Here is a 17,778-nt window from a genome sequence, read left to right as displayed (position 1 = left end):
ATGTATGTTTTTTTCTTTTTTAATCCTTCAGTTCCAAAATAGGAAGAGGCTGTAGGCTGGTAGGAAAAGAGTGACATTGAAGCAAACGTTCAAAGACTGAAGAAAATAACTGAAGCTAATTAAAGTTCTTACACTATTAACACTTCAATTTCACAACCTTCTTAATTGAAAACGTGATAACAGAACCTGAACATTCAAAAGGTACCAATCTGCACTGCACACTAATATGTAACATCGTTTGTTGTGTATTCTTAACCAGTTTCATAACGACTAATTAATGCTGCAGGATTGGGATTTGGACATTTTTTTATCACGAAGAACAGTTAACGAATATCAAGCTAAACTTTTAATTAGTAGGCTACAGTTCTTGGTATATCAAGTTAGAAGGTGGCTTCGGAAAAAACCGACATGACAATTATTAGATATTAAAGAAACAGCCACAATATAGAATTTACGACCCGACACAAAACGTGACTAAAGTTGTTGCAAACGAACGACTGCAGCATCCCTGCCTCCCTCCTGCAGGCAAAGCCTAGCGACCGATGTAGCTCCGGGGGAGGGAACTCAACTGTGCGTGGTGGAACTGAACTGAACAGACCAATGTCGCCGAAGCAAAGACAAGACAGTCATTCATATTGGAAAGTATAGGCAGCCTACAACAAGCAAATTAAAACATTAGGCTGTGGTATTAATTAAAGAACGACGCTGCTCACCCTGTTCCACTTGTCTTGTTGTTTCCCATTCAAGGAGGAGCTGCACCATGCATGCCGCTGTCTGTCTCGGCTCCTCTCCGTAGTGCAAGTGCAGCAGCTTCAACCAGCTTGCTGCAATCAGTGCCTGACGCCTCCTCTCTGCGTGTTGGGCTGGGGGGGGGGGTGGTCCGGGTCCCCCCCACACACACACAGTGACACACACTCACTCACGCGCGCGCGCTCTATCTCTCAGACATAGACACCAATTAAATAGACATACATAGTCACACACACACGCGCGTGTGGCGCGCGCGCACATACACATGCATACACACCATTACGTCACTGGCTGCCCCGCCGCTGCTCTCCCTCCCGCGTCTTTGGAGGCGCTCAGTCTGTTTCCATGGCGACTCCCAGAGGACGAAGGATTCTGTTGCCATCTAGTGGCAGAAACCCAGAACACACGGCAATGTATGAGTCAGCAGCGGTGTGGGTACAAATACTCGCCTAATCAGACTGTCATCATTTATTTTGCTGGTTTTGTTTTTTTCTGTGCCGGTGACACTCCTTCCTGGTTGGAAGGACTGTTTTCATGGTATATAATTGAGTTTCATGAATTGAACAAGGTGGACCCTTTTGTAAACAAGTGTAATGCTTTATTGGGTCGTCCACTCACAGTTAATTGAGTGTTGAGTATTGAGTGAAATGTACTGTAATTCTGCAAACCGTTAATAAATACTTCAATCAGTTGCACAACTAAACAGTTTCATTGTGGATGTGCCTCTGTAAACCCACGTTTAAATGAAGAGTAATTTAAACAAACTAATTCATCTGATTCTGCAACATGTGCTGTAATGTCGTGGATCAGTCAGTTGACCTGGTAAGACTGGAGTAGTCCAAGTGGTTTATTATGTTGGATTTAAAAGCAGCAGCCAGCAGTTGTTCCATTTTACACTCTCAGAGTGAAATAAACACTTTACAGAAGGCTACACTTTTTAGAGATTGGGGTCCTTGAATTTAAGTGAGAAAGATTGAGAATCACTGTGTTTAATCCATATGTAACCAAGTGTACCAAAGGATTTACTTTTGTATGACTACGCCACCTTGAGATAGTTCAAGGACTAGTAAACTGGCCGGGTTCCCCACAAAAAATGCAAGTTTGTTTAAGGACTTGAGACGGTGTTCTACAAACAGGAAATGTATTAAACATTTAAGGAGATGAATAAAAAACATTTATTATCACATCAGAATATAAGGCGAACAATCTTTTAAAACCAGGTATAGCAAAGTCAATAAACAGGTCCAACACTATTGATAAAAAGGGGCAACGACGTCACATTTGGAGCCAGTGGGGCCAATAGGTAAAATAGTTAAAACAGCTAATAAGGGGGAGCTAAGCAGCTAGAAAACACAATAACCGATGACAGACTAAGAAACTAATAAATTAACTAACCACACGCACAGCACAGCACAACACACAGCATGCAGGAAAAAACAGGGACGACACCGTGAAAAGAGGTGCAGTCACAGCCAAACTTTAGTCGTGGGATAAACGTGAGATCCTACTGGTAGCAACCCATACGGCCAGTCTAATTCACCAATTTGGCTCTCCTCGGCAATCGGCATCCAGATGCAACACTCGCCACCATGTGGGGGGGGGAAACAACAAGTCAACAAATGAAACCGCTCAAAGAAAACAGAAAACAGAAATGGCTCAAATTAAACTTAAACTAAACCAAAACAAAATAAACTAAAACAAAACAGCAGTGGCTATATCTAAAGGAGTGGGAACAACATACATTTAGTACACAATATAAATAATTGTAACAAATTGTTTGATGGTATACCTTTAAATGTCCATATGTGCCCTCACATTCCCTCCTGCCACATGAAAGAGGTCAGCACAGCTAGGGCACATGAATCATCAACCTGAATGATGACAGATATGTTTGGATTCATAATGAACATATACAGTACCTGAATGGTAACAGCTACATTTAGATACAGAATGAAACACGATTAAAACAGTCTTGAGAAATGTTACTCACCCTGTCACTAGTATAGATAAAAAAACCCATGCAGACCCAGGTCTCGAGACCCTCGGCAGCATTCACCAAACATCTGATGTTGGCTAGAATGACAGGGCCTTTAAATAGTCACTTGATTGTCAATGAGGAAGTAGACTGTCCCTATGGTGGCTCCTGAGGCTCAACTCCACCTGGCCACACATAGATCGTAAACATGGGGTTTTAATTGTTCCATACAATGGTTAGTTAGTTTGATTGATTGATTGAATACATACTGTATTAACAGTTTGCAGGGGAGAAGTCTGCTAGGAGGTTTTAAAACCCAAAAAAGCCTATATGGCTTGTTTCCACTGGGGTCCTCCTTACAAGGATAGAGATTTGTACAGTGTGTGTGTGTGTGTGTGTGTGTGTGTGTGTGTGTGTGTGTGTGTGTGTGTGTGACTGTGTGTGTGTGTGTGTGTGTGTGTGTGTGTGTGTGTGTGTGTGTGTGTGTGTGTGTGTGTGTGTGACTGTGTGTGTGTGTGTGTGTGTGTGTGTGTGTGTGTGTGTGTGTGTGTGTGTGAGTTACTGTGGTTTACAGATAGTCAGATACTTTAGCTCTATCTGGGGGGGGGGGGGGGAGTGCAACGTCAGCAGAATTGGGGGTAGGGGGGGGGGTTCGGCACTTCGGCAGGCGGCAGTCCTAGGCGGGACTATGGGCGGGACTAAATAAATACTGATACTGAACTACTACTCCAACTAAGCTACATGAAATAAGTAAGGCTAAAGGAGGACACACACAGAGGCAGTAAAACAAAGTTTCATATGAAAAGTTGGCGCACTCTACCTACATAGTAATCAGGGATACGGCTCGGCTCCACATCTGACTTCTTTGCTATTATTCTCTTCGTGGAGCTTCAGCGAGTATTTCTGGACACCGCTTCGTTTCTTTTTGGGAGGATGTTGTAGTAAAGTAGGGGCTACTTCTGCGTTTATGTATGCGTTGTTACGGTAAGTCCTGTTCTAAACTCATTCACACACACTTATTTCCGTGGATGGATGTATAGCTTTATCCATGCTTGTGGTTTTATCGATGAATGATGATTTGATTTGACCCATGGATGCATACGGATCATCCAATGTTGTTTAGTATAATGACTAGAATCGACCCAGACTGCAGTAGTTTGTCTTGGACCTAGGTATAGACTAGTAGGATGTATACTATTGTGTTTACTGTAACGTCAACACTTTGTGATGATCAAAGTCCGTTATTCAAGTTATTAACTCAAGTCTTTATTTTGCCCGGCTGACTTTGGTCACTCAAACCCCGCGCGCGCCGCGGTCTGCAGTGAGATTATGACACTGTAAGGAACGTTATTACACCGTTGTAAAGTAACGACAGAACTACAATCAGGTTTTCCGAGTTGTGGTTTGGATGTTTCTATAAATCGTGTGTAATGTATGTTGTTGTTACTGTAGTAAATCGTATTCCGCGCCCTGATTTTAAAATAAATGTTTACATGCGCGGGACGCACGTCGGCTCACACTGCACATCCTGTACGTGACGCACTTCCAGTCTTTGCTCCTATTGGCTGGATTTCGTAAACTGGGCGTGCTAACGGGGCCGTTGAATGCGATCATTGGATGGGTCCGCACGCCTTTCACCGCCAAGCTCAAGACGGTGCTATTTGATTTTTTAGATTCTGATATAAAAAGTCCCCTTTGATGCCCTTAATGCTATTGCTAAGATTACGAGATTACAATAACGCTATTACCCATTAAATATAATGCGACCAAAGAAAGGTAACTACCCTTCCTTGTGATTAAGTGATCAAGTGCAACAATCTAAAACGGTGTACAGTACACATACCATTACATGATACCATGTAATGGTATGTAGTATGTAGGCCTACTGTACTTAGCTTGGTTAGCAGTCATTGGCTACAGGCAGTCGAACTTTGCGCAATGGGAACTTTTCTCACGTGATTCATGCAATATGCTACTGATGATTAAAGGAAGAAACCTGACACAATAATATGATAGAAGTGGTTCTGATAAGATGATCTCTGCGGCTGCCATCATTAATAATGTGTCCGTAGCAAAGACATGGTCTTGCCTGTGGCTATAATGTTTGATTTTCTGTTGGATGGATATGTGTTTCTGGTAATATTATTGTCGGAAAAATAGAATTTTGACAACAATGTCTACCTCCATTTCAGGGATGATCTCTGCCACCCCTGAAATGCCATTAATATAATGTAATATGCTGCTGCGATGTAATACGAAGATAGTTAATGCGTTGCACTATGTTCTTTCTAAGGTGGAAAATGATGAGCATAACAGTAGAGTCTCAACACGTGACCCACCCCACCTCTAAGGTTGGTATCTAATGTTTGTTTTTGTTGCACTAAATAGTTCACAGCCAGCTGACTTTCAAGCATTACTTAACTTACTTACTTATGGGCTTTCCCCATTTATATTCAACAGGATGTCTTTGTAGTGCCCGAGATTGTGGCAAAAACACCAAGGAAAATACTTGGCCCTTGTACAGTATCAACAGAGAACCAACAAAACATGGGCCCTCTCACAACGCCAACCAAGCCAATGGAAGTGGCATCTGGAGAGCCCTGGACACCCACATCAAATCTTAAGATGCTCATCAGTGCTGCTAGCCCTGACATCAGGAATCGAGAGAAGGAGTTGTGCAATGATAACGATGGAGAGGAGACCCTTGAGCCTACACAAGTAAAATGATTTGCCACAGCACACATAAGTCACTGACCTAATGTTCGGTATGTGTTGACAACTTAACTAATATATATCTTTGTCTCTAGGACATTGAAACGGGAGAGGAGACAGAGAAGCTGAGCAGGAAAGAGAAGAGTCTGGGCTTGCTCTGTCATAAATTCCTTGCCCGCTACCCGGATTACCCTGACCCTGCCCTCAACAATGGCATCTGTTTGGACGATGTGGCTACGGAGCTCAGTAAGTCTATACAATTTGTTTAAATAACTTTTGTCAACTTAAAATGCTTCGATATCTTTTATTGTGTGTATGTTTTTTCTTCTTTTAAACCTTCATTTACCCAGGGAGGTAGCTAAACTAGCATGCTAACTTATCTTCAGCCACGCCTTGCACACAGGGGAGCTGACCTGCATGACAACAGAACAGACTTTATACTATCGGGTATAGAGCGTCGCCCCCTTTCATGACGACGCCAGGCCCAGGAAATGATTCCCAATGCATTTTTCCCATAGACATTTCAAAAGGTATTTATTTAAAGACGGTTACGCCGTGGACAAAGTCAACTCGAGTCTTGACAACTCATGACAACAAACACAATATTTTGGACCAAACAAATAATTACAAAGAAGAAAAACAACAAAAAAAGGTTTTCCGTTTTTTTCTTCTTTCTAATTATTTGTTCGGCCCAAAAAATTGTGTTTGTTGTCATGATTTGTCACGACAAGAGTAAGAGTTGGCGTTGTCCGCGGCGTAAACGTTTTTAAATAAATACGTTTTGAAATGTCTATGAGGAAAATGAACGGATAATCATTTCCTGGGCCCTGGTAGGGGGCGGGACTGCGACGCTCAATTGGCAATGGCCACTGGAGCAGTCGGGGCTTACTCAAGTGCACCAAACCCACCCAAGGCCATATTCAGGTGTTGGGGGAGGGGTAAGTGGTGGACAAGCAATTCCCCACCCACAGTTCTCTTGTTGGTCTGGGGAACGCAACCGGGAACCTTCCGACAATAATCTAATCTTTAGGCCACTGCTGCCCCCGTAATAATTAAAAGTAGACCAATCACAGCTCACACCACCAGCCATAAAGGAACCCAGCATGAACAGACTGTTCACACTGTATGTATTGAAATGTCACCAAGGAATGGCGAAAGTAAAACCAAAAGAGTGTGAAAGTTGTATAATGTCCTTGAAAAGTCCTTGAATTCCTTCTTGCCATGTCGACGAAGGAGTGGCAACATTTTAGTTGTTTTATATTCTTACACCTTTTCGCCCTCTCCACTCATTGGCACACAATTATTATTATTCTTTTCTTTTCATGCACACAGATGTGGAGCGCAGGCGCATCTATGACATCATGAACGTGCTTGAGAGCCTGCATATGGTGAGTCGCTCAGCCAAGAACCGCTATATATGGCGTGGACGCTCCAAGCTGACCCAGACCCTTGCCATACTGAGGCAGGTGGGTGAGCAGCAACGATATGCACAGCAGATGCAACACATCCGGCAGCTGCAGAGTGAAAGGGAATTCGACTTGGACGGGGATGAGAAGGAGAATGAGGAGGCGGAAGAGGCAGGAGAGCTGGGGCAAAAAGAGATGTTCTTCGTGGAACTTCCGGGAGTTGAATTCAAAGCCGGTGAGAGACAATAGTCTGTCTTAGGCCAAAGTTGAAATTCTTTATTGGTAAATAACCCCTTGAGATGAATCTCAAGGGGTTATTCAAGGGGGTCAACCGCACCTCCTTGCAACCAAACGCTTGCATGTAGTTGCATAAAACCATTATCCCCAATGGCAGTTGCAAGGAGTTGCGTTGGAGCGGTTTGGGCCTTAGGTGTGACACACAAAATTGCTGCTGTCATACATGACACGTCCACGTATGTTTTGAGGGGCGCTAGGTCCTCCAATGCTTTTTAAATTACGTCATATGGCAGCTTTTAATGTTTCACGTATGTGATTCTTTTTTGTACTACTACGAGATGGCTTCTATTTCATACTACTACTTACATCTTGTTTTGGAACAGAGGTAATAATCAGTTGTAATTTATCCATTCTCCCCAGCCTCTGTCAACAGTAGGAAGGACAAATCACTTAGGGTGATGAGCCAGAAGTTTGTCATGTTATTCCTGGTGTCCAGTCCTCCTGTGGTCAGTCTAGAGGTTGCGGCTAAGATCCTCATTGGAGAGGACAACGCAGCAGATCAGGACAAGAGCAAGGTCAAAAGTGAGTTCAGATACCTGAACATTCTGAGCAACACGCTTTATATCTGTCAGCGTCACATACTGGTGTTGAATTGTAGGAAATAAAGTAACCAATGTTTCCCGTCATTCCAGCCAAAGTGCGGCGGCTCTATGACATAGCCAACATCCTACGGAGTCTGAAGCTGATAGAGAAGGTCCATGTGACGGAGGAGAGGAGGGGGAGGAAGCCAGCGTTTGAATGGATTGGCCCTCATGAATTTCCCAAAGTTACAGGTATCAGTGTTACTGAAGCTAAACATTGATCCACATTTCTATACAGGGTGCCTACAGGTTCTGATAAGCTCATAAAAAGTCAAATAGTTTTTTTTATGATTCACGTGGTCACATACAGCATGTCAATTATGAACACACCTTGATGAATAAGTGATTGAAGTTTTATAATTTATATGGGTTATTATTAGGGATGTCCCTATTTTTTCCGATCCCGTTACCTCAATTTCTGTGTTAGCCGGCGATACCGAATATGACAAATAAGGGCCGATCCGACCGATACAGTATCAGGACATGTCTAGTAATTATGTCAAGCAAAAGCACGACAAAAGCACACAACCTTGGGTTTGAATCCCACTCACTACGTGTTTAGCACATTATCCCTTCGCTCTGTTGTCTTTACTGGACTGTAAAACCGGCAAAGTTCTTTCTGAAAACAAAACAAAAATGGATTACTCATATTATCCCATTTTGGGCGGGAACCCTTTTTGGTATTTTAAGCATTATGTTATGCTTTAACTATTGAAAAATAGCAGATCTACAAGCTTGTAGGCCTGCAATTTTTGAAAATGCAGCGCAAATCTTTGAATGTAGATTCTTTCACAGCAAATATTGAGCACCACTGACATAGAAACATAGGTATTTCAGAAAACTGTCAAGATTTAGAAGACATTTTTTTAGATTTTGACGTCAGGCCTAAATGTGTTTAAACACACACAGCCAGTAATAAGCAGTAATGTCTCTTCCAGAATCTGAGGTCTCTGCGTCCGGCTGTCCGGCGGCTACAACCAAGACAGTACTGGAGTCGCGCACCTCCAAAGAGAACTGTGCGAAGAACCTCTTCTCTTCACCAAGGTCTAAACCCAGCTTCACCAGGCACCCTTCCCTCATGAAGCTGGCCAAGAGTATCCAGGAAGACAGACGCAAGATCACCTCGGCCCCCAGCAGCCCTGTGAAAGATTACCTTTGTGAGTAGTACACTACAAGTCTCACTGAGTTGTGTTGTGCTACTTGGCTGAATCGATGCTATTTGTTTATAAAAAATACTGGCTACAAATTAATTAATTATGGTTGCGATTTCAGGGGTTGACAGTATGGTCAATTTGCCATGGCTTCTGTTTCAGGTACAGATAGGTTAGGCCCTAACCTATCAGTATCATGCCAGAAATTTGACATTGGTGCATCCCTACTTTGTCCCTAACCGTTAGGGACAAAGTAGGGATGCACCAATGTCACATTTCTGGCCGATACCGATACCAACATTGCTGTTATGGACGATAACCGATATTTACTGATTTCGACATTATTTGTATAATAATAACAAGTTAAAAATGTGTCCATTCCACAGAATTTGAAAAAAACAATGCCTCTTTATTCCAAAACTAGGGATGCACAATTTGTCACAATCACAATTAGATTTCCCAACACTGCAGCCAAGTTCGTCATCACAAAAGGCCCTTTTCAGCTTTACATTCATACATAAACTATAAAATAATATAACCGATATATTATGTTGATATTGGGTTTGATACCGATATTGTATTTCTAAGACAGATATTGCCGATACTAATATGACGACCAATATGTCATGCATCCGGGTATTTAGGATTGGAGTTAACTAGCTACACATTACCTGACTAGTTAGGAGTGGAGTTAACTAGCTACACATTACCTGACTGTCAGAAGTGTGAAGAACTTGAGAGCCGCACTGACAAGTATGTATTAACAGCGGGCGACAGCCAGACACATTTTCCGGAAGTGCATTATTTGTCTATGGGACCCGGCGACTACCGGCGATAGTCGAAAAGTTGGCAGAACAACGTCGCTCGAAAAGATATTTTCATGCGATATTGGGCGATGTGTCAGCCGATGCTCGGATTGCTCACCCACTGTTAAAACGTACTGTGAGCCTGGTCACAGTACTTTGTTTCACTCAAAATGTATTTAAAAATATTGCCCAAACTGAAGATTTATTTTGCTGTATTCTTCTCTTGTTGTTTATTTATATCGTCAGTTACCTAATACTAGACTACAGTATGTAATGTATCAGACTATGTGGATAGGTGGGTTTTAAACTTTTTAGTAGCCAATTTCAGTATTCCATAAATTAACACCGGACAGCATAGGTTTAATTGGAATAATTCCAGTGAATTCATTCTGAATCACATTCCTGTATTTTGTTAACCCGGTCTTTTCTCCTTCTTGTCTTTTTTTTTTTAACGCAGGTGATTCACAGAACAGTGACTTTCCAAGCAAAATGGCCCAGCTAGCTGCAATTTGTAAAATCCAGCTTGACCAGCAATCAAAGTGAGTTTAGTCTCATCATGTAGAGTTAAGAATGAGTCTGCCAGATGTCTCAGATATGTCAGTATGAATATATAATCCAACCTTGCTTCCATTCCAGGGCGGGAGATAGGAGTTCAAAGACTGCTGTGGCTCCGGAGCAGAATGCTGCTCACACCACAGGGTCCCTGCAGGAAGCCAGAGTTGACACTAACGCCACACACCTCGCCCCTCAGACGCAACCTCCGGCCCAGCCACGGGGATCGGTCTCCTACATCCGCACCACACACGGCCCTCCCCTCATCCCTATGCTGCTACCTCAGCCTGGAGGGGGGGGGCCTTACGCCGTGTACCTTCACCCGTCCTCCCTCCGAGGGCACCACTTGGCCAAGCCACAGCCCACTAGCCTGGCCGTCCGGTCCATGACCTTTGAGGATAAGAGTGGTCAGAGTCCCGTCGCTGCTGCTGTTGGCCGGCCGGCTTCCAGCCCTATCAAACGCCCGTGTTCAGATCCCACGGCTGACCGGGTTAGCCCCGCCAAGGCCAAGAGGGTTGAACCCACCTGCAAGGTATGAGTCCTCTTTCCTTGCTGGAAACATCATAACTGTATTGCTTTGTTTAGGAAATATATAAAGGTTTTCTTAATTTCCTGAAAAATGAACATTTTGGAGGTATGAGGTTTCCTCCCGACAGCAGAGATATAAAAGTGTCTATTAATTAACCACATGGACCCTAGCATCTCTATTCTGGGATATGTCGTAATATGTTGACATTAATAATTATGCAAGTATTTGTTGATAAAGCTGATCTACAAGCTTAAAACGTGTTGCGACTCACAAGTGAGCTGTACTGTAGAATTGTAGATCAGATATTTTTACTATTACTATTAGTCTTGTTAGCAGTTGCAGGGGAGGTTTGGTGCCATTTGATTGGAAACCGCAAAATTCTTTACAGATTAGTGTATATAATCATTTCATCCCAGTTCCGTCTGCAATGTAATGAGTCATGACGTCTTTAGCTTGCCTATGCTCTATATGATTTTTCAATCCCTAACTAATCAGTTGTTACAGTACGTTTTAACAGCGGGCGAGCATCGGTCCGACACATCGCCCAGTATCGCCCGAAAAGATGAATTATTTGTATCTTTTTCGACCATCGCCTGTTCGCCTGCTATCGCCGCTAGTCGCCGGGTCCCATAGACAAATTAATGCACTTCCGGAAAATGCGTCTGGTTGTTGCCCGCTGTTAATAAAACGTACTGTTAGACAAAGCTTGTGTTCTCTGTTCATTCATTGTCCGCCTTCTTCTCTCCACATGTCCATGTTTGTCCTCTGTCCTGGTGTAGGACGCGTCCCCGAAGCTGTGCGAGATACTGCAGGCACGTCTGGCCCCTCGGGGACATCCTCTGTCCAGCAGACCGTCCCCTCGGGCCCTCCACAAGGACCCAGAGTTCCTCAAGGGCCCCGGCGCCGTGGCGGAGACTGTGGGAGCCAATCAGACACTGAGCGTCGAGACGTTCCTGGAGAAGGAGGACAAAGCTGTGAGCTCCGACGGCGAGGCGGGGCTGACCCCCGTGAGGACCTGGACGCCTGGACACACAGAGGTATGTTAGAACTGTCCCCTTCACACCTGGACACACAGAGGTATGTTAGAACTGTCCCCTTCACACCTAGACACACAGAGGTATGATAGAACTGTCTCCTTCACACCTAGACACACAGAGGTATGATAGAACTGTCCCCTTCACACCTAGACACACAGAGGTATGATAGAACTGTCCCCTTCACACCTAGACACACAGAGGTATGATAGAACTGTCTCCTTCACACCTAGACACACAGAGGTATGATAGAACTGTCCCCTTCACACCTAGACACACAGAGGTATGATAGAACTGTCCCCTTCACACCTAGACACACAGAGGTATGATAGAACTGTCCCCTTCACACCTAGACACACAGAGGTATGATAGAACTGTCCCCTTCACACCTAGACACACAGAGGTATGATACTAACTGCCCCCAAAAACAACACTGGTCTGGAATGGGGATGGTTGCAACATTTCCAGTTCGGTCCTAGCTGGAGCAGTGTTTTGCACGAATGCACGTCCACTCCGTCCCCACCGTACTTTCAGCTGCTAATGGTACTGCAGCCATAACCAAATGAACCCTGCATGCATCTAAATTGAGGTGTAAAAATTAGGCCTGTGTTATCATACTTGTACATGATACATGTGTGGTGTCACGCAGCAAAAAGAGCAAAAATATGTCTCATTGCGATGCGTTGTGAGCTCACAGATGGCCATTTTTTTTTACACTGGCTGGCATACAATAAAGTAGACATAATAGTAGGCATGTTGAACCTTACTCTGCCAGATGGGGGCGGTGTTGGTTCACAAGTTCTCAATACGTTGTGAAACAAATGTGATTGTGAAGCAAGTGTCATAATAGATCTAGCCGGTTTCTGGACAGATTCTTCCAGCATGCAACCGGGCTTATGAACAACAAACACCAATCATGGCCTATTGCCTGTCTACCTATTACACATAGAGGCAACTGCACATACACACAATGACACAAATAGAGGAACAACCATGGCCACTATGTGGCTGTTTGTATTCACTAGTATCTATAAATATGTACTGTCAAGTATGTCTGTGTGTATATATGGGATGTAATGTATCAATATACCCTACAATGATGTCTCCCTATCTTAAAAGAAAACGTTTTTGTATAGTTACCGACATTCAGTCCCTGATTCAGCAGCATGAAAATCAGTGGCATTGTTCCCAGAGCCACTGGGAAATAACAGAAGCTTTGTGTGAAAATGTGGTAGAATGTACCTGTAGACACTTTGGTAGAATTAAAAACTGATGCGGTAGGTAATGTCCAGACAATCCAGTACCACTTCTTATTAACCCCCCAAATGGCCTTTCCTGATGGAAAAACTAGGCTCTGTCTGTGTATATAGGACAGGATTGGAAGCTAATTGAAACGATTGTACAGCAGCTAATGCCATGTCGCTTTCCTTGTCTTTCCAGACTCTGGTTCCTGCAGGATACCTGTTCCCCATCTCCCAACAGTCCCTCCTCGGCTACAAAGACCTGCATTGTCTCAGCGGAGAGAGCAACAGGGCTCCGACTCCCACATACAACATCTATCACACACCAACCGCAGGTAAAAAAAATCACACACATTTATTTATTTTTTGTAACCAGTGAGTCCATCGGCTCTTCGGAATTGAATGAACTATTAAACTATAGCGCTGGTAAGACTAGATTGCACCCTAAATATTAAAGCAATTTCCTGACTTTCTATTTAAGGGATATTCAACTATACGCCAAACACATGAATGAATAATAGCCGATAATAAAGGAAAGTTTCTTTCCCCCGACAGCCAGCCCCCACTCTGCTGCACCTCGCAGACACAACACACACAGATACATAATATATAATATAGAGCGTCGCAGTCCCGCCCCCTCGAGAGACCCGGAAAATAAATCCCTGTTCATTTTCCTCATAGACTTTTCAGAAAGTATTTATTTAAAGACGTTTATACGCCGCGGACAAAGCCAACTCTTGTCGTGACAAATCATGACGACAAACACAAATCTTCGGGCCAAACAAATAATTAGGAAGTAGAAAAAAACAGCAGGTTACAACACTTTTTTTGTTGTTTTTCCTTCTTTGTAATTATCTGTTTGGTCCAAAATATTGTGTGTGTTGTCATGATTTGTCACGACAAGAGTTGGCTTCGTACGACGCATAAAAGGTCTTTAAATAAATACGTTTTGAAATGCCTATGGGAAAAATGCATTGGGATTCCTTTCCTGGGCCATGTGTGTGTGTGTGTGTATGAGCGTGTGTGTGCGTGCGTGTGTGCGATCGATCAGCGGGCAGTCCCCCTCCCTTGCATGATGCATCCATAGTGACAGTATAGTGATCACAATCCAGATAAATATCAAATGATCGCCCTGATCAACTTGGGAGGATTCAGACTTCAGATTGGATCTCTAGACGATTATTTATCGGGTAGTGAATATCCACAACATCACTCCCTCCCGAGCCACCAACTGTTCAAAAGCGATATAATGCGGGTTCAATGCTTTCTAATTAAAAACCTTTTTCGCAAGTGTTTCCATACCCCATTCGCGCATTTCTTTTTTTTTTTTCAATATAGGCCAAAATTCACCCCCTTCCAGCGCAAAAGTGCTTTTGAGGTGTTTCCATTCAGGGTTGTATTCGCAAGAGCAGAGAAACATGCTTAGACATACATACATACAGACATACAGACATACAGAGGGACACACATTGCTGCGTATAGGAGTGGCTAGCACCACTACAAAATACTCCTGGGGAGTCTATATTTTCCCTGCAGTTGAGCAACCACACACACACCTCTTAAGAGAGTTGCAGCTCATGTATAACAAACAAGCTCTCATGTGGTTCTGATTTCCATAGTTAGAATCTCATGAGAGCAGACTGTCTTTTTGGTTATATAATAGGTGATTGTTGGGAGGAGTTCTACCCCTGTCTTAACAATGAATCTGAACTTTCTCCCTCCCTCCAGGCTCCAGACCTCCTCTTGTCCAGGAGGTCACCCCCACTGGCCTGCGCCTTCACAGATTCCCTGCCGCGTCGCCCCTCTCCTCCCAGGGCCAACGGCTCCACAGCCCCAGTCCTGCCATCCTCAACTTCACTCTGCAGAACCTCGGCCTCATCCAGGGGGGGCCCGGCCCAGGACAGACCCCTGAACGCACCGGCACCCTGCCCAGTCCACTGCCTGCACATCTGGCACATCTGGGACGCATGGTGTTCATCAAACCCATGTCTCCGGTCCCCATGCAGCAGACTGTACACGGCCAACCACTGACGCTCATCAGTGTGCAGCAGGTAAAAGAAATACACACCTTTTGGTGTTTTTAAGCATTTTGTTATACTTTAGCCATTGAAAAATAGCAGATCTACAAGCTCATAGCGCGGCACCGAGTGCCACGCTACAAGCTTGTAGGTCTGCTATTTTCGAAAGATCGTGAAAATGTGGCGCAAATCTTTGAATATATATTCTTTCAGAGCGAATGTATAACTCAAATCTATAAATCAAATCTGAAACATATTTTCACATGGGGGTCGGCGGCCGATTACACATAAATTCTGTGGTCCTTGACATGAAATAGTTTGAGAATAGTTTCAGAAAACTGTCAGGATTCAGAAGACATTTGTAGAATCGTCCTCAGGTCTAAATGGGTTAAGTTTTAGTTGACCGCTTGCTTTTCAAGAAAAACTACACAAGCATTTCTGCTGTTGTCATTCTGTTAACATGCTGGAATTCTTCTTTCCGTCCAGCCTCTGATGACCACACCCAAGGGGACAGGTGTCTCCCAACCCAGCTTCTTCCACACCCCTGTCTCCCTGTCCCCTCTGGCCACCGTGGTGACGACCAGCAGCCCGTGTACGTCCACCAGCACCGTGTACATCCCTCAGAGGAAACTTGAAGTCAGCCCCAAAGGGTCATAAAAAGCCTCCATGTCTGTCACTATAACATCTGGGTCTGATGTCATGGTCTCTGTAGAAATATCTGTATTGGTGTCTTTCTTTTCCTTTTTTTATTTTGAGGGGTGTGGTTTATTATCACACGATCCAAACTTTATTTTATTTAATGTTTCAATAAACTGTAGTACAGTATGTAGGCCTATGTGAAAATTACATAGGAACTAATGCAGCAAAAAAAAGAAAATAGGCATGCCGACTGCTGTCAAGGCGTGACCGACGGCCAGAGACTGATGACCAGATTCTGTCCGAATTACCATATCGTATGGTAAATGGTTTTTTTGAAAGTGTGACTGGAAGAGATATTTCTTTTACGAATGGTTTTTATCAACGGGGTGAAGGGTTGTCTATTCAGCAATAGCAAATTCTGCTTACATGGGTTACATGAATGCCAAAATGTGTTATTTTCTTAACTGTTCAAATTGATAAGTATTTGCAAATGTGATTTGTGCCACAGAGAAGTACAACCAAGTCACCTCGACATAAATGAAAATGGATGATTTTGGACGTTGTTGACTGAGAGACCTAGTTTGGTGTGACTGGAAATATTGTAGATTGGTTGGTTGTAGTTCTTACTAGTAAACCTAGTAAGATTACAATATTGCACATTTTACATGTTAACCTTTACCATTTTAAAAAAGTGGAATTGTTTCAAATGAATGTGTTAGATTCTAAGACCAATCAGGCATAATTTAATTTAACTTCATTTCAGAAGTCATATAGTAAATGGGAAATGAAAATAAATGATTAATATTGTTTTTCTATGAATATGTCCTGTATTTATTAAATACCAGCAAGCATACCTTACAAGTTTATATTAACCCATTCTGAACGGGAACCCATTTTGGTGTTAGCATCATGTTATGCTTTAGCAGATCTACAAGCTCGTAGCGCGCCACCGAGTGGCGCGCTACGAGCTTGTAGGTCTGCTATTTTTAAAAAAATCGAAGAACGACTGACATTTTTAGAATCTGATCTCAGGTCAGAATGGGTTCATCAGACCAGTGTGTGTCCAGTGGAAACCTCGTATGAATTTGATCTCAGGTCAGAATGGGTTAAAACAAAAGTAGTACCGGACGATCAGAGAGCTCTGCCTACGTCTGAAAATCTTTAATTACATTTCAATGGATGGGTTTGGAATTGGAATGGAGGCCAGAGAAAACCAGCGGTAACAAATCGTATGACCACCACAATTTTGATATACCGTCCCACATGTGCTGCTTCTCTACACTGTCTGCAGCTGTCATGAGAATGTTGGCATCAGCCAAGAATTTCCATTGTCTGAATTGATACTGTTAGTCCAGAACAAATGGCTGAACTGCTGTGTGGTCCAGTAGAATTGAAGAGAATGTTTTTGGTGCATATGGAAATTTGACGTGACGTGTTAGTACTAGATTACATTTACGGTATAACCACGTGGAACCTATAGCGTTCCTAGTCTGTGCATCATCATGTCATAGCCAATCTACATTGTAGATCGACTATAGGGGGAAAGAATCACACCTGTGTGAAGTGAGGGGCGCTAATATATTAAAGTCTGACTCGTGTTGATTAGGTCATGTAATGGCGATGTAAAACAAACGGTGCCAACACAAACATTAAATGCCATTAACAATAAAGAGACAATATGACGTAATGAGTTACAATATGACGTACATTTTCCCTTCATTGTCAATGGTGTTTATAAAACAAATATTGAACTAAAGACAAACATTATATGTATATAAAACTGGGACCAATGATAGACCCCTGCGGGACCACTGTCAATGAAATATATGTATAGGGTTAATTAATATATACCATATATATATATATTTATATGGTTAAACGTGCTGTAAAACACTACAACACACAAGTACGGTACCACATGACAGCTTCCAGTACATTCTCATGTGTAGTATTCCGTGTCCTGTGACGACAGGTCAGAGAGCTATGCTTTTGTCATGAGGTTATTTTAGGAAGATGAGCCACACCCTGGGCTCCAGTGATGATGGGGGACATGGTTGGTATTTAAGTAGCTCTACCAGTCCATACTG

The 17,778-nt window shown here is 43.2% G+C and overlaps 1 protein-coding gene across 1 annotated transcript; it reads left to right on the top strand.

The window, feature by feature from the left end:
- The first annotated feature begins 3,477 nt into the window (after window positions 1-3,477).
- Window positions 3,478-16,398, top strand: e2f8 (E2F transcription factor 8). The gene is made up of 14 exons (XM_080763521.1): window positions 3,478-3,709; window positions 5,019-5,076; window positions 5,186-5,443; window positions 5,533-5,683; window positions 6,770-7,078; window positions 7,501-7,662; window positions 7,773-7,913; window positions 8,660-8,878; window positions 10,136-10,217; window positions 10,315-10,762; window positions 11,539-11,796; window positions 13,234-13,369; window positions 14,763-15,085; window positions 15,539-16,398. Exons 1-14 carry the CDS (start codon window positions 3,693-3,695, stop codon window positions 15,707-15,709), a joined length of 2,733 nt encoding a protein of 910 aa, XP_080619647.1. The 5' UTR covers window positions 3,478-3,692; the 3' UTR covers window positions 15,710-16,398.
- Window positions 16,399-17,778: the final 1,380 nt, after the last annotated feature.

Source organism: Protomyctophum bolini, assembly GCF_963924005.1.
Source record: "Protomyctophum bolini genome assembly, chromosome: 1".
Classification (NCBI taxonomy): Eukaryota; Metazoa; Chordata; class Actinopteri; order Myctophiformes; family Myctophidae; genus Protomyctophum; species Protomyctophum bolini.
Note: the sequence above shows the minus strand (reverse complement) of the source record. Positions and strands in the feature narration are given on the sequence as shown.